General features: G+C 27.4%; 1 protein-coding gene across 1 annotated transcript; it reads left to right on the top strand.

The window, feature by feature from the left end:
• Positions 1-12607: 12607 nt before the first annotated feature.
• Positions 12608-14338, top strand: SAPINGB_P005024 (uncharacterized protein; the record flags this gene model as incomplete). Its single annotated transcript, XM_031999739.1, has 1 exon — positions 12608-14338. The coding sequence occupies one exon, from the start codon at positions 12608-12610 to the stop codon at positions 14336-14338; it is 1731 nt and encodes a 576-aa protein (XP_031855630.1).
• Between the last annotated feature and the right edge of the window lie 7460 nt (positions 14339-21798).

A 21798-nucleotide genomic window follows, 5' to 3' on the forward strand; every position in this document is an offset into this window, starting at 1 on the left:
ATATTCAGCTTTTAGATGAGCATTAGAGTTTAACTCCCAATTTCCTAAGTTCATATATTCATGCATCAAGAAGTATTGAGTATCGTGAGCTACATATTAAGTAACAAGCGTACAAAATTATTTAAAAATATTTTTGCATCTTCGTAATACATTCCATTAAAAAAAAAAAAAAAAGAGAAAAAAGAAAAAAGAAAAAAGAAAAAAGAAAAACCTAAATCATGAAACAAATTGGAGTTGGGTTCAATCCAAACTAATTCAGTAAAATTGGTTGCTTGCATTGGTGTTTGGCTTGATATTTTTGCTATAACTAATAGTGATTTAGTATTTTTTTTTTGCTTATTAATGATTATATTATTGTTATGTTATACTTGTTCGGGATCTTTTGAGCGCACCTATTTTGTTTTTTTGGAAGTTCTAATCTAAATTTAAACAAATATGCTTACTTTAAAATACATCCTTCAATGGCTGTGAGGTCAATCGTAGCTAATATAATGTTAAAAAAAATCTACAATAAAAGAAAAAAAAAAAAAAAAAGATATGAATACTATTAAAGAATATTTCTTATCTAAATCTATTTTCTTTCTATCAAAAGAAAACATAAGCTAGGATTTAAAAGTTTTTAAGCATGGTTGCAAATTTAAAAATATATATACGATATATAGATTGAAGAATTAAAGGTAGATGTCCATATTCTGTTTTCCCTATTTAATTAATTTCAGCAATGCTTGCTCGGCTTTTGCTTCAAATTTGTCAGTATGCTGTATTATTAATTTACTATCAAAAACATCCGAAAGTTTAAAAGTGAAGGTTAGGGTTTTTTCTACCCTTGCATTTCAAGTAGTTCGGGAATCTAGCCCCCATATTTTTGACACTTTAAATATACCCATTTAGAAGGTTATTGATATGAAAAGGTTAGGATAAAATACTTAAATTTATTTCAAGATATTGACTTTATATTTCTAATCTCAACTCATTTAAAAAAAAATAAGGTCAAAATAATCTTAAATTGTTAATGCTCAACATGCTTTAATAATAAGATAATTATCTCAAAAGGTGTAGAGAAAATAAAAATTAACTTTTTTTAGCCAATTAATTTAATAATTTTCTCGGAAACATATGATTGATCTGCTGCCTTATTCAATATTTTTTTTTCTTTTTTTGAGCTTGAAATGGACTTCTGGATAATTTCATATTTTGTCTAGTTTATTGATATTATTTCTTGTTTTTTTTTTATTTTTTTATTCAACTAATATGCCTTCTTAAAAATATATAATATTCTATTTACTATAAAGATATATATGTATGAATCTTTTATAAGCGAGTATAAGCGAAAACCAATAACTTAATTTAATTTAATATGAATCATAAGTTCTCTAAACTCCGCAGCTGAGCTTTAATACTTTTGAATTAATTGCTGTGGTTTGTTTGATTGTCTAAGGGTTGGTTTAATCTAGACAAAACTTTAAAAATCTAAATATGAATTTGAATATGAATACGAGTACTAATAATAATATGAATACGAATATTGATACAAATATGAATATAAATATAAATATGAATATAAATATAACATTTATAACCTTTGAATAAAAACAAACAAATAAAAAAAAATATGAATATGAATATGAATATGAATATGAATATGAATATGAATATAAATATGATTCTGTTAAATTACCTTTATAAGCTTTAAAAATATTCATTATTTGCTTTATGGTAAATTCATAATAATATAATATTAAGTTGAACATTGGATTATATAGTAAGATAATAATGGTTCCAAAACTACTTGACTTGTATAGGCATATGCAACAAAAGGAGAAAAGAACAACTCATGATCAATGCTAGAACAAAATATAATGAATAAAAAAAAAAAAAAAGAAAAGAGTACATTTTTATGTACCAATTAAATATATATAAATATATAAATAAGAGCTGACAAACAGTGCAAGCTGCAACTATCAACTGATTGCTTTGACTCAAAAATAAAATTTTTAGATTTAGTGCGACAATTTGGTTTTTTTTTTTTGGGTTTGTATTTTAACAATAAATATTAAAAAAAAAAAAAAAAATTCAAATTGTTTGCTACTCTTCCTGGTATTAATATTTATTTTTTTTGATATTTTTTGGTGAATTGACGTGGTAATTTTTAAAACTATGTAATTTCTTAAGGCGCAATGGAATTCAAAAAAAAAAAAAAAAATACTGTATATTAATGAGATATTAATACTGAAAAAGGATAAGTTTTTTTAATAGGCGTTTCTATACAAACTAATGAATAGCAATATTAAAAAAAAAAAAAAAAAAGTCCCATTAATGATTTAAGGTTAGATCTATGTTTATATATATATATATATATTAGGGTCTGTATGGAAATAGAACATTTATTGATTGCAACTAGAAGGAATTAAGTGTTTCTTTCGAATGTACGTTTTTTCTTTTATAAGGTATAATGCCGACTTTGGTGTTGAAAATTCGCACCTTTAAACGTTTTAATCACGAAATAGTCTAATATCCAAAAAAAAATATAAAGAATCGGATTAGTGTTGTTTTCCCAACTATATGGTTACTTCAAGTTCAATATTTTTGTTGGTGTTGTTGTTGTTGTTGTTGTTGTTGGTGTTGGTGTTGGTGTTTTTATTTTTATTTTTTTTCTTGAAAAAAAAATTTTTTTTTTTCCCCCCAAAATCAACTGGACTCGTATGATCTTAACTTTACATAAAGTTTTTCCCAAAGCCCCGGAGGAGAAGAAAAAAAAAAAAAAAAAAAGAGGGGGTAGAATAAAATCTTTAATATAGTTTATTACCGAAAAGTATACAATAATACGTAGTACCTATATCATTCCAGTTTAAATATTTCAAAATCTCGATCCTTGAATAGTATCAATGACATCCCAGTCTGGTCCTTGTCAAAATTTTTTCATTAAAATGAGATTTTTATTGTGAAATTAATGACTTTTAAAATAAAGAATATGCAGAATTAATGAATTAATGAATTAATGAATAAATAATATCATGACAAATGCATATTGGCAATCTAAGATTTAAAATCAGTTTATTGAACTATCCGTAATTGTTAATTTGTTTTGAAAAAAAAAAAAATTACAGCCGTATACAAACCTCAAATGATTTTTTTTTTTTTTTTTTTTTTTTCAAACTATTCGGATATTTATGCGCCTAGACTTTCAATCTATTTAAAAAAAAAAAAAAAAAAAAAAAAATTAAAACAAAACAAAACTCTATAAAAGAATTTACAATAAAATAATAAACTTATTCTGCCATATTATTATATACTCTTTGGAAAACTTCATTAAAACTGATCTTTAGTTAACTAGGTTTCCTTCTACGATTGAAAAAAAAAAAAAAAAAAAAAATTTTTTTCTATGAAAATAGTTAATGAAAAAAAAAAACGAACCAGCAATGTGGGTCATAATTCCTATCAACTAGTAAGTAGTCTTAACTGTTACTATCAGAAATCTCTAAAAAAAAAAAAAAAAAAAAAAAAATCAATTCAAATGAAAGATTTTCTTAATCAATAGATTTCCACTAAATACAACACACAACCCTAAACGGAGTAAGGTATCCAAGGCTTAAGATTCATCCTTTTCTTCCCTCCCACCCATAGCCCAAAGTTTAGGCTACTATAACCAGGGTAGTCTCAAAAAAAAAAGATTTGGAAATATTACCAGGGGTGGACCTTACTGGTAATGGTACTCAACCAATTAGCCACGTTATTAATCTATCTACTTTGAGAGTATTTTTTATTAGATCTGCATGCTCAAAAAAAAAAAAAAAAAAAAAAAATCATCTGATGAAAATCTTGTTAGTGTTGAACGACCTGGAGGAAAAAGTTTCTCTATTTTTAATTCCAACAAATGTGATCTGTAGTTGTAGATTCAAAGGTTAGCGAATAAATACATAAAAATTATTGATTTTAAATTTTTAAGATAAAAGAAGAAAAAGAAAAAGAAGAAAAAGAAGATTTCTATTAGAGTTAAAGTTACTATAAGAGTTGAACGAATGAGCTCTAGGAAGGATAAGAAGCCACAGTGAAACCTATTGGTATCTCTATATCTTAGATATCTATATCTATATATATATATACTAATTGTTAAACATAATAACTAGAAAAATAAAAACCTAACCACCTTATACCACGAGGTTAGGGTTGCAGACTCTATTAGAATCCTCCCCCAAAAAAAAAAAAAACATTGGGTAGAAGTAGCCAGTTTGTGTTATGCAATAGAGAAAGCAAATCGCTCCTATAAAATTTGTTTATAATGATGATGATGATGATGTAGTCTCGTTCCAGTCGTGAGCTCCTCCTCAACAATCAATTCATAGTCAGCAAGCACATATATTACTTATGATACAACTGAAATTTTTTGTTTCAAATACCCCTGATCTGCGTTGCCAATTGGAAATTTGATTTAGACTAGGAAATGTAAGAGCATGGGGTAATGTGGTTCCACGAGGGAGGAATCAAGTGAAAAATAAAAAAAAATTATATTTATATTTATATTCTTGATCTGCTTATGTTTTACGAGTTTTTACTGTCGTCATTGATGTTTTTGTATATTGTCTATTATTATCCTATTACGGGTTAAAAAAATAATTATCACATTGAAAATGCGATTAAAGACTTTCTAATATGGTCTTTTTTTTTTTGTCAATCAAGAATGAATTATATTAAAGCAGCTATAAATAATAATAAAAAAAAATATAAGCATATTTATCTTTATTTGAAAAAAAAAAAAAAAAAAAAATTTAATAATAATAATAATAATAATAATAATAATAATAATAATAATAATAATAATAATAATAATAATAATAATAATAATAATAATAATAATAATAATAATAATAATAATAATAATAGTGATCACAAAACGAAACAATAAGCTTATGAGCTCTTATACTCACGTCATGGTAGGTTGACAAATATCCAAAAGTGGAAGTGATTGCCAATTTTAAGTGAAAAATAATTTCCATAAGTAGTCTAGTCATTATGTTTTTAGAATTTCTCCAGATTATGCTGGTGAAAAATCGTTTAAGCACCTAGCTATCCAATAATATGATTCAATTGTGAATTATATTATTGGTGGCGTGCTCTTATGATTACGCTGAGTAATTATTTATATATCTTACCAAAGTGACTTCACTAAATCAATTACTGCAGTTTGGAGTGTGACTCGATCTCCACTGACAACAATGATGACTCTGCGTTGTTTTCGTAAACAACAATACTTATTGAAAAAAAAAAAAACAATATATATATATATATATATATAGCTAGTGAACATTGTATATTTGTGGTCTCATGCACCAATATAAGCGGTATTACCGGTGAAAATATATTTTACAAATAACAAAAAGGCTCAATATTTCAATTACAGTTTATATATATATATATATATTAACATTAAGAAATGTTTGCAACTTATTGATTCTGTTCAGGTTTTCATATGAAATTTCAATAACAAAAGATCTATTCAAATGATCTAGCTAGGTTTATTGTTTATTTTTTTTTTTTCAAAGTAATTATCGCTAACATTATAATGTTTGTGATAAAAAATTATTAATCATAGCAGAATTGGAAAATAAAAAAAAAAAAAAAAAAAAAAAAAGATCGATTGAACAAACAGCTGACAGTTTTAAACCGTTGAAAAGTAGCCAGGCCATGTGGTTTACAAAAATGTAGTTTTGTATTTTGTTTTTGTTTTTTTTTGAGAAACACTTTACCAGTGTATGTATACTGCACAGGTTAGGGAAACGTTGTAAGCACAAATGGCCCGATTATTTATTAAATAGGAAAGTAAAATAGTAAGTGTAGTAATATTAGTTAGCTCAATTTCAATTTCAATTTCAATTTTTTTTTTTTTTATTTTTCATTTATTTTTGGGAAACTGTAAAAATTAAAGTTCTCCTCTGTGGAGTGAAAAATTTCAATTCATCTATTAAGCTTAGTAGATTTTAAATTTTGGAAAGTAATCCAGTTATCGTCACTTTGCTGATATCAAAACGAGTATTACTTTTTTTTTTTTTTCTTTTTTTTTTTTTAAATCTCAAAATTAATTTTTCTTAGATTTTTCAAAAAGAAAGTTGGAGAGATATACTAAATATGCTAGATTATGTAATTTTTCAAAGGCATTGACAAAATAGGTAATAAAATATACATGAAAAATATTAATTAGACATTTAAGCGCAGAATGTGAAATTTCTGTTTATTTATTTCCTTTAATAAGTGTTTTTGTGTTTTTTCATTTGAAAAAAAAAATCATGGCGCTGATATTACCCTCTTAAAAAAAAAAAAAATCAAGTTATTTTTTCACCTAAGTTCAAAACAAATGACTTCAGTTTGATTTTTTCGAGCTTTTATCCTTTAGATATAAAACTATAATTTGTCACGAAAAGTTACAGTAACTTATTCACCCATACGCTTGTGGTTTTTTTTTATTTTTTTTTTTTTTCCCTTTGTTTGTTTCAAAATAAGTAATGCGAGTACCAATAAGGCACATGTAGATAGCGTTGGTCTTTTCCGCTATCTGTATCTCTAGATTAATAGTAACGGCATCAAAGTACATTACATATGCGCTTGAACATGAGCTCAAGTCTCGTTTATCGCGTTTTTTCTTACTTTCAAGCAACTCAAATAAGCGCTAAATCAATTGAATAGTGCCTTTTCAATGCTTAAATGTTTTTTTAGTTGCTTAGCAACATTTTACTTTTTTTTTATTTTTGTTTTTTTTTTGTTGCTATTTTTTTTTTCCGATTTAGTAAACGTTTGAAATAGGTCCCTGACATGTCGTAGTGAATATTGGAGAAACTAAACCTTGACCCTGAAATCAAAATAAGTCCACTTAAAGTTTGCCCTTTTACAACATGTAATATTATTATTATTATTATTATTATTATTAATTTTTTTTTATTTTTTTTTATTTTTTTTCTCGGGAAAACAAATTTGTCCTGATTCTGATTTTGTTAAAATTTATTTTTTATTTATTTTTTGGCTTTTTTTTTTCCCCCAACAGAAGGAAGAAATTCGTTTATTTTGGTCAAATGCATTAGTGCTGGAATTTGTAGGTTGATATCACAATTTAATATTTTAATCAAAGTTCACTTGAGTTTTGTTCAAATGTTAGTCTAAGAGAAATGTTTAGGTACCAAAATATTATATTTTGGTAGTAATATTTTCTTTCTAAAAAAAAAATTAAAAATTTTAAATAAAAACTAAAAAAATTAAAAAAAATTAAAAAAAAATTAAACAAATTTAAACAAATTTAAACAAATTTCAAAAAAAAAATCTAAAAAAAAATTAAAAATATAATGCAGATTAAAATCAATCTAAAATTATATAAGTACCTGATTTACTTTTAAAAGGTCTAGAGACTTTTTCTTTGAATGATATGCTTATTTTGAGTGATGATTGAGCAATTCTTAATGCTTAAATGAAAACAGACTTAACTAACGTAACTAACGTAACTAACGTAACTTCAGTTATTTTCCTTTTGGAGTTCTACGCAGTATGAATAATCATATTACATGATAGTACTAACTTTTGTTCCTATACACGCCAAAATATCTAGTCCATTTAGATCTCCTAGTAGATGAGCGTAATGATGTTCAATACCAAGCCTGGAAAACCACATAAGCCTAAAGTCGTTTGGAAGAATTGTAAAAATTTGTAAAAAATTTGTAAAAAATAAACAAAAACTAAGAAATTTAGCAATAGTCGTATTTGATAATAAGATGGATTAAAATGATAAATACTAATCCCATTCCAGCTTATTTCCTACTTTTAGTGTCAAGATTCTTTAATCTAAACAATCAGATACTTGTACTACCTTATTCACGCGGAAATTAGGAAATTTAGATCTGAGTGAATATTTATTGTATATATATATATATATATTAGTATCAAAGCAATTCAAATTCTACGTCTATGCGACGTAACCGGTTATTTATCCTATTGTTCAATCATGATATTATTTGACATACCCTTAATAAAGAAATACCAATGTAACAGTTTTGTAAAGTCGTCTTTTTAAGCAATTCCACTTTTGGATAAATTGAATATTTTTAAGGCTCAGCATGCTGGGCATTTGTCTCATTTGAAGACCTTTTTTGTCTTATGCTTAATGGAGGGCAATTACAAAATAAAAATAAAAATAAAATAAAAAGACAGAATGGGTACATAAATGTCGTACTGAATTCCATATTACAAAGTTGTTACATATTCTACACTCGAATTCTAACGAAATCAGCATTTCCAAGCCAATAATTATTGGTGTAACGCATATACACCAATCTGGTTTGTGCCTCCACAAAAATGAATACAATCGTTTCTCTAATTATGAATGGAGTTAAAAGTCTAATAGCGGAGGAAAAAAAAAAAAAAAAAAAAAAAAACTTGAAAAAAAGGCCACATCTAATGATTTATTTAACTTTTAAACAAGTATATAATTGAACTCCACTTAGAAAAGGGATTACTTTCTTTAAATAAGGCCCATAATATCAAAGATCCACTTTGATCAACCTTAGGTTTAAAGATAGAATATTACATAAATAGATTTTTTTTTTTTTGGAGTTGAATCCGGAAATGTGCATATCCACAAAGATTCTACTGCAAACGTTTAAGATTATTCCAATTAAAGGGTAGTTGTTTGGAAGACAAAGTCCCCAAAAGAACTTTTTTTGTTTGTTTGTTACTATTTCTCTTGTTTGGTCCTTTTTAGATATATTCACAATTTAGAATAACAATAGGAATTGAGAAAAAAAAAATTAATATACAAAGTGGTCATAATACAATATTGCATTTATAACAGCAAGGAAATTCATTTTAAGATAATACTTTGAAATAGAAACAAAGCACTTATATAAATGTATTACACATTGAAGTAAGTAATAGAACATCCACGGTCTTTTAAAACCCGAACAAAAATAAGGTTCATTCTCCGAAAAAAAAAAAATAAAAAAAAAAAACAAAGATATCGAAGCCTTTAGATAAAACTAGTTGAGTAGTTAACTTGGGATATCGGTACAAAGACGATAAAGGCTTTTCTGAAGTAACGAATGCAAACCACATTTATTCCGTTGATATTTTTTTTTCATTCATAGATATTGAGATGCCGAAAATAAAATGTTTAAATGGTTATCCATTTCAAGGGAAAATAATTAAAATAAGAAAAAGAATCATTTCATTTAAATGATGTAATAACATTCTAAAGATATTTTTAGCAAAAAAAAAAAATTCATGTGTATAAATAATTGATTGTAAGTAATACTTTATATATAGATTATTTTTTAAAAACAAAAAAGGTGACCCAATGTTAGTTTAGAAGAAAAACATGACATTTTCAATATCTTTATTTTCTTTTGTTTTGGGAGAGAATAAGTCTACTTATTATACTATGTATGCTATGTTTGGTGATTCATGTTTATTAAAGCTGAAAGGGTTTATAAAGTAAAAGAAAAAAAGAAAAAAAAAAAAAAAAAGTTCAACTACTGGTGTTTCCTTGTTTAAAAACGATATTCACCAAACCATACAGATCTTTTTCAGGAAAACAGTCGAAAGTCCTGCAAAACCTTGTAGAAATCATATCATTTTGAAACTTAAAATGGGTTTGTTATCCCAGGAATTTTAAACAAATAGACTCACTTTGCTTAACGCATATACATTTTGGTGGAATAATTCATCAAGAATAACTTCGGGTATAGGGCTATCATTTTTTTTTTCTTTTTTTTTTTGAGATTTCACAAATGAAAGAACTAAAGAGAAGTAAAAGAGATTTTTTTTAATATATTATTCAAAGTTTCCTAATAAAACTATTAAACTTAAAACTTGGGAGAAAAAAAAAAAAAATTAAGAATAGAAAAGAAAAAAAACTTAATAGTGACGTTCTTCGTTTCTTTTTTCCCTTTTCTTTTCATTTTCATTTTCATTTATTTTTTAGTTAAGCACTAGTCAAATTACGAAAAAGACGAAAACAATTAGCGAATGATTTTTTAACTGTTACAATAGTTTAATTTTTTTGGTATCAATATTAGATTTGTTTATCTTTAAATTAATACAATTATTTAAGTATTTAAGTATTTAGAGAGAAACCTTTTTTTTTAATTTTTTGTGTATAACTTGCGTTTTTTTTTTTTTTTCAAAAGAAATCACATATATGTTAGAAAAGCTATAAGATCGAGATGGAAGTGATCGTCTCCCCCTATTTTAAAATCTTTATTTTGAAAAATTAAAATTTAATTTTAATTTTGTAATTACTTGAGCAACAAAAAAAATTGCTTTAAACGAACATTGGATTTCGTTGTTTTTTTTTTTTTTTTTTTTTTTTTTTTATTAAGTTATAAATAAAAATTTAATGGCCTCATTAATTATTTTCATTTAGGTGTCGGTTAATTTATATAACTGAAATTCTTATTCACTAAAATCAAATTTTTGTTAGTATGTCCCTTTTGTCTAATAAAAACTATTCAAATTTTACAATAATAATTTATCCATTATAGTTGTCAAAACTGAACATTGAAAAGTAGTTCGTTTTATAGCGGTAATATTTACTTAAATGTAATATATATACAAGAGTAAATATATTATATTTAAATTTTTAATAATGTTTGAACGCCTTTTGAAAAAAAAAAAATAAAAAAAAAGAAGAACTTGAGAAGATACGTAGGTATTATTGTTAAGAACAAAGCAAGTATGGAACTATTACAGCTACATTTATGTATTTGATTGTGCTACCAAAGAGTAAAACCTCACATGGACATTTTGAATGGCGAAAGTAGAGACAGGGTAAGGCAAAAAAAAAATTAAAAAATAAAATAAAATAATTCTTTCTTTCTTTCTTTCTTTCTTTCTTTCTTTCTTTCTTTTTTTTTTTTATTGACTTCTCTTTACCATAGGTTCCCATACTTGTGTAGTGGGCAAATAATACTTAAACTTTGAGTAAAGTTTAATAAAGTAATTGCATGCATCGAAGTCCAAAGTGGTGCGAAATATGAATACATAAAAATGTTAATATAGAAAAGAAAAAATAAATTTAAAAAAAATAAAAAAATCACGTCTGTGAATGTGAGATATTACAAATAACATATAAATCGGAAGAACAAACTAACAACTGAAGCAGAAAAAAAAAGAGGACTTTTTTGATGGTTATATATTTTTTTTTCTTCAAAATGCAGGTATCTAGATAATGACTGTTGCGTTTGATGATTTACGAAAATGTTTAGGTAGAGAAACATGAATGAATAACCTTAGTTGTATGAAGGTTCCCAATATAGGTTAATGGAACCAAGTGACTGGAGAAGAAAGCCCAGCCATAACAGAGCCATTATCAAGACTACTGGCGGTTACATATTCCACATATACTTAAATATTTAAGTATATATGTATATATATATATAAATGGATTGATAGGTTTAATATCAGTGGAATTTTTTATTTCAATAATTGTTGTCTATATGATGGTATAAGATAAATACATATAAATATATATATATAAATTTAAATTTTTTTTTCTCGCGTACGCGTCACACGCGTTCTGGTATTTACCAGTATAGTACTAATAGTTATGGTGGATGTTTACATGATGGTTATTAAAAATAATTAAAAAAAAAAAATTTAAAAAAAAAATAGGCCTTTCATTTCTTTTTTTTCTTTTTTGAAATTTGTGTTGTTAATTTTGGGGGGGGGGGAGGAGGAGGAAAGGGTAGGAGTAGTAATAAAACTAAATATTTAAATATTTAAATATATATATATAATTAATTATAATTAAAATAATTAAAATAATTAATATCATTAATATAATTATATAATTATATAATTATATAATTATATAATACACATATAAAATAAAAAAATATCACAGCACGTGATACGGCGTCTAAACTTGGAACTAAAATATATAACTATAAGTTATAGTTTTACCAGAGTCGGCGTGCATATATGCAGACAAATTAATTGGTATCTGCAAAAAAAAAAAAAATAGCTGGCAAAATTTGTTTTTTTTTTTTTTTTATTTTTTTTATTTTTTAAAGCTATTAGTGTGGTTGTTAAGAAATATGTAAGCATTTGGAAAATTATGGGTTAACAAGCCCCCCCCAAAAAAACACTTAGAGGGTCTCTATAGTTGAAATTTCAAGTCATACGAGGTATTTATTCACTGAAAATTTATATATATAACAAGCCAAAACCTCCATTTTGGTCCCGAATTTTTTCTAATTTTTTTTTTATTTCTTTCTTTCCCCTCTTTTATTTCTCTTCATATATATATATATATATATTTTCATATATAATCACCTATATATCCATCTTCAATATTCCAATTTCATTTTGGTCTTATAAACCTTCCTTGGACCCTTAAGTTGGTCTTCACTCGTTCAGAAACAAAAAAATAAAAATAAAAATAAATCAGCTACTACTATCGAATCCCAACCAGTCACTCTTTTAATATTGTCCAGTTTTTGATTCCCTTCGCCTATTTGTTTTTTTAGTTTTTTTTTTTCGTATATTTTTTATTAATCATATCATTCATCTTTTAAATTATATTATTACAATCTTCCCATCTTCATATATCTATAAAATTTATACATAATACACAATGACGGATATTTGTTATGAACCTCAACTCTTCTACCAACAAGTAGACACAGCCACCACCCAAGACTCGCAATCACAGCAACAGTATCCTGTAATGGCTTATGGGAAAAAGCCTTCCTTCTTCAACAATATGGTCAACTTGACCACTTTAAACTCTCAAGCCTCTCCAAACTACATCCACAGCTCCCACCCATCAACCTCAATCAACACTGCATCTGCCTCTTCTTCCCATTCTAGCGATGCTCCCTATGACTACCTTCAGCAGCTGGACTGCCCCCCACTGATGTACTCTCCGCGATCCTCGGTTGTTTCGCCAGAAACATCCATCTTTACATCTGCATCCTCAACTCCAGACTTTCAACAACGACCCGTCTTTTCACAGAATCAGACTGTTATCAACAACCACCCCATTCAAACCTCTCCTGAAGGCTTTGTAGTTGCCTTTGATAACTCTCTGCCTTTCTGCGGCTCGTTTCTCCAAGACTCCAGCGCCCAACAGCTGGTTCCTGTTGGCGCTACCATGGATCCTGTCTACTCATCTACTACTCCTGCTACTGCTTCTGAAAACTTTTGCGATCCCAAAGCTATTGCTTTCCCAGAGCAAAAACTGGATCAACTTCAGTCTCAGGTCCCACATTATTCTAACGTGGCCATGCCTCACTCTATGATGCCTATTCAAAGTGAGACATACGCAAACTTCGCACATCCTTCTGCTTACTCGCAGTATACAACAGCAAGAATTCCTATCCAACAACTTCCAACTGCCACTAATGCTGCTGCTGCCGCAGCCGCTGCAGCTGCAGCTGGCACTCCCGTTCCAGACCTTCAGGACTATTTTGTTCTTCAGTCTAACACTGTCGCTCAGTTCCCTCAGCCACTTCCAAGTCAAATGCAAAGTCAGCCACAAATGTTTGCAAGTCCCACAATACAATTCTATTCCAAGCCTGCTGGTGTTCACAACTTTCAACCTGCTGCTCTTCCCATTACTCCTGTTTCTCCCAACTCTACTTCCGTTTCTTCTATGATCACCACCACTAACAACTTCACCACTGCCCCCATTCCAGAGGTCCCCATAATACTCAAGAGTAGCCAGCCTCATACTTTCCCCACTCCTTCTCCATCACCCGTCTCACTTAAACGATTAAGAGATGACGCTGGTAATAATGCAGGAATTATAGATCTTTCCCAAGGAAGTGAAACCAATGAGTCAAATATTAATTTCATTTCATCTAATATTAATAAGAATGTCGATGAAAACGCACAAAAGAGAATTAAAATGACCCATCGCTCCCACCATATTCATTCGGCTCATCTTACTGAATGCTCCCATGAGCATTACGATTCCGAATCTTCTTGTCTTGTCGATTCATGCATTTCTAGTTCGGAAATCTCCCAATCTTCTACCGAATCTAATTCAAGGGCTAACTCTCCCAAACCAAGACGCGCTTCTCGCAAACCTTCTACGGTTGACGAAGAGTCCAAAACGTTTACATGTGAGCACTGTGACCGCAAGTTCCGTCGTCAGGAACACTTAAAGCGACATTTCCGAAGTCTCCATACACGTGAAAAGCCCTTTGAATGCAAACAATGTGGCAAAACCTTTTCTCGCTCTGATAATTTGTCCCAACATGCTCGTGTTCACACCAAGCAAATCCCTTCATCACCTGGCAATATAAGAGCTTGTAATGGGCTTCCTTCCAAGAGATTAAGAAAGGCTACTATTATTGTTTAACCCTTTCTATAAATGGCTATTAAAAAAAAAGTAGCTATCATGATTTTATGAAACATTGATTTAATTTTATTTTTTTATTATTTAGTTTTTTTTTTGTGTGTGTGTATGTTTGTTTGCGCCAGTCTTTTAAGAATATTTGTACAATAGTCCGTCATAATTTAGAAATAAAATCCCAAAAACCTTATCAATCTTAATCACTCTCTTTTCAACTAAAACAATGTAACAATTGTTTGATGCTATCTATAAAATCCTATTTCAATACCTTCTTTTTGGTGGAAATGAATTTCTTATCACAATGGATTCATGTATAATACTTTATAAAAAAAAACTTAATTAAGTTTTTTTTTTTTCTTTTTCTATATTTCACCCCAGCAGCATTTAAATTGACTAATTTCCAAATTAATAAATTTTTTTAAGATTATTTAAAAACAAACCGTTAATTTTGTTTAACAAATGACCCAGGCTAGATTTTACCGAATGTTTAACCATTAGTCAATCGGTTATTCAGTATAATATCTTATTTCTTAGCTTACAAAAGAATCTAGAAGTTAGCTTAAATGAATATAAAGACATTAATTAAAGGATATTTTTCAACGCATTAATCAATTTTTTTTTTTTTAAAATGAAGTGTTGTTGCAACTGGTTATCATCAATTTTAAAAAAAAAAAAATATTATTAAAATTTTTACTTGGGTTAACTGATTTCTAGAAGAAGACCAATGGTGGGGAATTTCCAACTACCGGATTTTAAGCTTATGCGAAATTAAACGTTTCTTACTATGATAAAATTTTGATTTGACAAACCAATGTTACATTTTTTTTAAAGTAATTATTCTTATTACCGGCTTGCCAAAACCCATGTGGAATTCGGCATAGAAGAAATTTTCATCGGATTTTGTAGCAAAAAACGGAAAAAAGAGAGCTTTTATTTTGTATTTACAGTAATAAAAAAAATTCCATTTAAATGGTATTTTATAAAAGCAACATTTACAATTATCACGGCTCTTGGTTATAATAAATAATGATTAAATGCATCATGACGGTTTCTTCATAGCTTATACCAAAATTGTGGTGGTTTCCTTTTCGTCAAGAATAGATGCGATAACAGCTTTTGAAAAATGTGGGTCTTCCATGTATATCAGCTAGAAAGAAACAAATACCCGCTTGATTTTAATAGGAAATATGCTTCTGATTATATTTAAGTATATTTCATAAATAATAAAGTGGTCTTTTATTTCAACTCTATACATATATACAGGAGGTCCTGTATCTTTGATTCTTGGGTGGTAACTATCATTTTTCTGAATACAATATTCGAATTAATCTATTTCTTTTTATCGTATCAATGTCCCATATTATGTTTATCAAACCTAATGTATTGTATAGTATTATATGGTGGGATGCTTCTAAGCTTTAATATGACCATAAACCTTTGTCCAAGATGTATATACAACCTTGAAAAATATTTATTTCAAGCTAGTCTCTAGCTTACATCAACATATTAATGGTAATATTACCAATAACAATCATAGTTTTAAATGGAATGATTTTTTTTTTCAAAAAATACGCGCTTAAAGGTCAATAGGTTTTGCATGTGAGTTATAAACGTTTGTGGAGTTTTATTTCGACTAACAATTGCATTAATGTCACTATCAGTCGATTCATAAACTCATGCAAAATACAAGACCACATATATCCTTAAAGTCCCTCTCTCTTTATTTAGGAAAGGTTGACAGTTTTTTTTAGTTACTTATAAGATAAACAAAAGGTTATCCTAAGGCTCACAACGTATAGAAGCCCATCGCGATGGACTCAGGGATAAAAAACGCTTTTTTTTTTTTTTTTTTTTTTTCAGTCGACTACTTACAACAAACAAACGAAAAGATATGTAAAAAAAGGGAGCATATACAAGAAAAACGTATTATTATCTCTTCAAGGTCCTCTTCTTTTTTTAGAATCATAAACAAAAGTTAATTATTGTTAAAAAAAAAACAGCTTATATAAAAAAAAACGCTAAACAATAATTAATTTACAAGTCTAAGGTTATTAAAAAAAAAAGCACTCCTGGAGCCACGATGAAATTTCACATGAACTAAGCGAGAATATATGGACCAAAGAAATTTCAAGAAGATACACATGTTTTTTCATATGAAGAAAATTTCTTTTGATATTTCATTTGTTTTTTTTTTCTTTTTTTTTTTTTTCACTCAGCCTTTTTTATCAGTGAAAAATATAACGTCTAATTTTTTTTTTTTTGGTGATGAGATGAGATGAGCCTAACTGGTAAACTACCCTCCGAAAAAGAAGCCGGGATTCAAGATATCGAATAACAATTCATACTGACGCCCCCAAAAGTTTATGCGCACTGCTTTTTTTTGTCTTCTTCTTTGAGTTCCTAATAAGGAATTTCATTAGTATTTATCTGTATTAGTTTATATAATAATAATTTAATAGAAAAGTAAACTCTGTTTTTTAAAATGTTTTTTCATATTAAAAAAAAAAAACTAGAGTTAAGCTGCAACTGATTGAAAGGCGTATTTTTTATTCAAAAAATTAGTGGATAAATAAACAATGTAGATGTTAAAAAATTTAGAAGCTTAAGGTGAAATTTTGTAAAGCATTCAAGTTGCAGAGCCTTAAAGAGCAGGAGTGTAGTATCCCAAGACCAATGCGATGGGTACTTTTAAATGGGTTGGTAATTTTTCGGCTTAACAAAGAAAGTAATCATAAAATAGTTTGCTAAGCTTCCAACAACAAGTAATAATATATATCGGTAAGCAATTATATAAGTCACCAGTTGTTCCGAAGTATACTCATGTTGGCACACTAAGGCAAGAACCACACCATTTGAATGTACCATATATTAAAAGTGAAAAATTTTTTTTTCAAGAATTTAATTATTTAGTTATTTTGGGATTATTTCACAAGTTGAGCTTTAACAATTTCCATATTTTCAAGTTTTTGACAATGCTAGTATTCACAATACTGATAACCTTATCAGGTTGAACAAGAGCCTAAAAGACCTTTGTATTATTCGAACCCAAAATTTACAAACAGAGATAACAAAATAAAACACGATTTAACCTTAAGAATTAAAATCAATAATTTCTTGATTGAAAAAACTGTATCAATATCTTAAAAAAATATTTTTTCCCTTTTTTTCATTCACTCACTCACCCATTCTCTCTCTCTTTTTTAAAAACCTGAATAATTTTTTCACAATTTCCATCTTCGAGGTTTAGCTTACATGATTTGAAAATTTTTTATGTGCAATAGAAAAGCAGTCTCCACTCACCCCAGTGTACTAAAGTATCAAACCGTATTAATATGTTTTTTTCATTAATTGTATGCTTTCGGGCCCATTTTAAAATTTAAGGGAAACGTAGGCGTAGATCAGTGTTGACGAACACATTTAAATTCCATTATCTTCATTTTACTATTTTGTATACAGCTTCAAATATTTGAAATTGAAAAAAATAAACGAAAGAAAAACAAAAAAAACAGAGATAGAATTTTGACCAGTAAGAAGGAGACAGGCTGAGAGGAAGTATGTAAACAAATACGTTGATTTCTACCAAAAAAAAACTATAATCAGTTTTAAAGTATCCAAGATTCTGACGAGAAAAAGAATCCAGATCATCCTTCAAGTTCAACTGTACAAAAACCCAAAACCTATAAGCACCGGGATTTCCAGACTTTTTCCAGTTAAAGTTTCAACTTTAATCAAACAACAAAAAAAAACAGCAAGATACACAAAAATCCACGAGCAAATCTTTAATGCTAAATAAAAGAAAATGATATTATTTATTAAAAGAAAATTTGTAACTGATTTACTTTTAAAAAGATCTGGAATACTTTAATTACAATTTTAAATGGTGATAAGATTATCCTGATAGGCTTTTTTTTTTTTTTTTTTAACTTAGGTTAACCATTGTTAACATTTGACACTGTTCATTTAATTTCAAAATATGTGTCTTTTAAAATCACTAATTGATAATTAGTTAAGCTCAAAAACATTCTGAAAATGGTAGGAGTATTTGAAACAGAAATATGTTGTATGATTCTTATTAAAATAAAGTTTCAACTTGTTTTTTTTTTAAACATATTTAGCTTGGAGCCTTCGTCAAATAAGAATGCTTCCGTTTAGAATACTCTATTCATTTTTAAATGTTAATGTACATATATCTTTATCCGTAGTTGCCCACTAGAAATGATAGCAAAAAAAAATATTTCAAATACGAAGATTTCTTGCATTTAGTTAAACCTTTAATATTTTATTTTTTTTACAGTTTTTGAAAGTTTCAGAGATTTATGTATCATTAATTATAATAAATCTGACCTAGATGCTGAATACTCTATCTTTTAAATTTAAGATGTAAAAGTTTTAGACTCACATTATTTGCTGATAATAATAATCTATCATGGGTACTCTGTAACTTTGGAAAGATAGAAAAGCGAACAATGATCATTTTTTTAATTCAATTTTTAGGAGTAAGTTTGATCACGAATGTTATATGTGATCATGTTACTGATTTGTTCACAGAATTTAAACACAGTTAGCTTCAAAATGAGATCATTAGGTTTCGAATCTCTAAAAAAGAAAAAAGAAAAGAAAAGAAAAACAAATTTGCAAATTGTAAGCGGCGTGTTTTTTTTTTTTTTTTTTTTTTCAAATATTTATCAAAAATATCATTATGAATTATTAAGATATTTTAAATAATGAACCCATACCATCTTTTATAACCCAAAAACGTAATTAAGATTTGCTCATAATAATCTCCACGGAATAACTGGAAGAAATCATATTTCTTAATCCAAAAGTGTGACATTTATACCATGAATATATCCAGCCTGACCTTGTTCGTATGAATATTAAAGCATAAAAAAACTAGGCTTTTATCAGGTAATAATCCATGCAAGTATAGTTTGGTCATGACTAAGTAATCGTTAAAGTAAAAAAACTCTTATTTTGGGTTAAGAAACAGATTGAAAACTTGTGATTTTCTAAGGAACAAATGTATCCAAAACCTAGTTGGTGAGAGCTGATTCTTGATCAATAACTAATTCTCAAATATAAAAACTAAGCTGTTCATGATTAGTTTGTTTTTATGTAATAGAGAAATTTGACAATAGTAGGTTCTTTCCATTACTTTGACAAAAAAAAAAAATCTGGCTAAAACTTCCTAAGATTTAGTGTACCATTGAAAGTTCCAGATATTTTTTCAAATACGAAAACATAGTATATTCAGGTATTTGATCTATGAGTAGGAAAAAAAAATATAATTTCCTATCAGCCAACCATTAATTTGAGACATAGACCCTCAAAAACTCGATCTTAGATCACAAACAGTAACCCTAGAGGATGGTTCCAGTAGTATAACAATAAATTTAGGTTAGAAAAAAAAATTTTTGAAATTTTTTTTTTTTTTAAAATTATTTTGAAGCCCCACTCGTCTATTAGTAACATTTCCATTTAAGTAAATAAGTTTTGAGGCAGCGTTATGAATAAAGAAAACTCTTCATTAATTTGCTAGTTTCTTAGAATAAATAGGGACTAAGAAAAAAAAAAGAAAATCTAAAAGAATAACTCGGTTTTTATAGAAAGTATTGTTACTGTATAAAAACTGTTTTATTATTAACCATTCATGTAATGTTGATCCTCTCTTCAACAAATATTTACATACTTGTTAGTGAGACATTTCTCTTTCTTAGAAAAGAGTACACTACATATACCTTACATAAATTTTTAAATTTTAACACACTTAAAAAAACTAGAAAAAAAATAGGCAATAAAGCTAATTTAATAGTTTCTTATGATTGTGCATAGTTGTAATTGGACTGGTTTGCAATAAAGAACTGAGCCTGAAAAATTTACTTAGTACTTTTCTATATACAAAAAACTAGTTTATTTTGCTGATTAATAACATCCAAAGTTTTCAAATCCAACTATTCAAAAAAGATTTTTATTGTATTATTAAAATGCTGTTTTATTTTTTTTGACTTTTAAAAATTGATGATATTTTTCGGTTTCTTCTTTTTTTATTTTTTTTTTTTTTAAGAATTATGAAGCAAATGATCAGCTTGAAAAGAATCAATTTTTCTAAACCTTTACTTGATAATAATTTGGTACGTTATTAGTTTTTCAATATTAAAGCATGGGCAAAGTCAGTAACTATAGATATTAGTTAAATTTTTTATCACTTAAAAAATAGCATAAAGAGATATATTTTTTGTTTGTCATAAATTGTTCTTCATTTTTGAGCCTAAAAAATCAAAAATGAATAGATCATAAAAGCCTTTTAGAAGTAGCAGTAAAGCTGTAGGTTTGATTGCTTGTATACACCAATGCTTTATAAAATTAAAAAAAAATATATATATTAAAATATGTTTCACGAATTGGTCCTCGGTTCCAACACAAAATTTCATGCTTTTGGTATTAAAATGACACTAACGGCAAATCATTTTCCAATATAAAAAGTGAAATTTTTATATAAGACTCACATACCATCAAATACTTAACATCATAAACTAAATTTACAGTCTGATGTGTCTACGTTTGACAAAGTATTCAACCATAATATAAACACACATTATATGCCATCACCCTTAGACATAAAAGTTAGCCAAGATAAAAAAACAAAGTGAGTGATTCCTCAATTTCCTCCCCAAAAAACCTCAAAAATAAACACAAAAAATTTTTTTTTTAAATTTTTTTTAAAAGGCTCTATAAACACAATTTAACAACAACTTTAAGTTTCAAATCGTTTCATTCAGTCAGTTCCATTGGGCTGTCCTGTACAACCGTTATTTCAACTCTTAGTAAAGATTCGGTCAAAAATGAATCTAGAATGGGTGAGGTGGAAAAAAATTCCCATAAGCGGTTTATGCAGAAAAAGGAAACAGAAGTTAAGAATTCCTCAAAAGTGACACTATTGAAACAAGGTATATATAAAACATTCGATTCCTGTTGTAAAACCTCAAATGAATGCGTCGTAAGCCATTTTCCAATCTTGGAAACTGATTCAATGAAGCAGAAAACGCGTAAAAGCGACGTTGAAAGACATTATGATCAAGACAGTATTTTGTTTAATAATTTAATAATGAATTGTATCTTCTTGGAATAGCATCAAAAATACTACAAAAAAATGTTCAACTTGTTAAGAATATTGATAATAGTTTAAGTTTAGCTTCAACACTTAACTACAGAGCTTCATACAAAGAAACACCGTTGAAGACTAGCCAGATTTTTAAAAAAATTGTCTCAGAAGTGTACGTGCTCTAAAAGTGAAGGCTTTAAATGTTGTCTTAAGAAGAGGCTAAGTTTTTTCAGTGAATCAAAGGTTTTTTTTTTTTTTTTGAAGAAATTATTAAAAGGACAAAAGAATGAAAGTTGCTCTGTTTTTGATAAAAACCAAAGGTTTCAACAAAATCTTATTATTCAGATTTGACTTCTCTTACAAG

The sequence above is a fragment of the Magnusiomyces paraingens genome (genome assembly GCF_902498895.1).
Source record: "Magnusiomyces paraingens strain CBS 517.90 genome assembly, contig: contig4, whole genome shotgun sequence".
Taxonomy (NCBI): Eukaryota; Fungi; Ascomycota; class Dipodascomycetes; order Dipodascales; family Dipodascaceae; genus Magnusiomyces; species Magnusiomyces paraingens.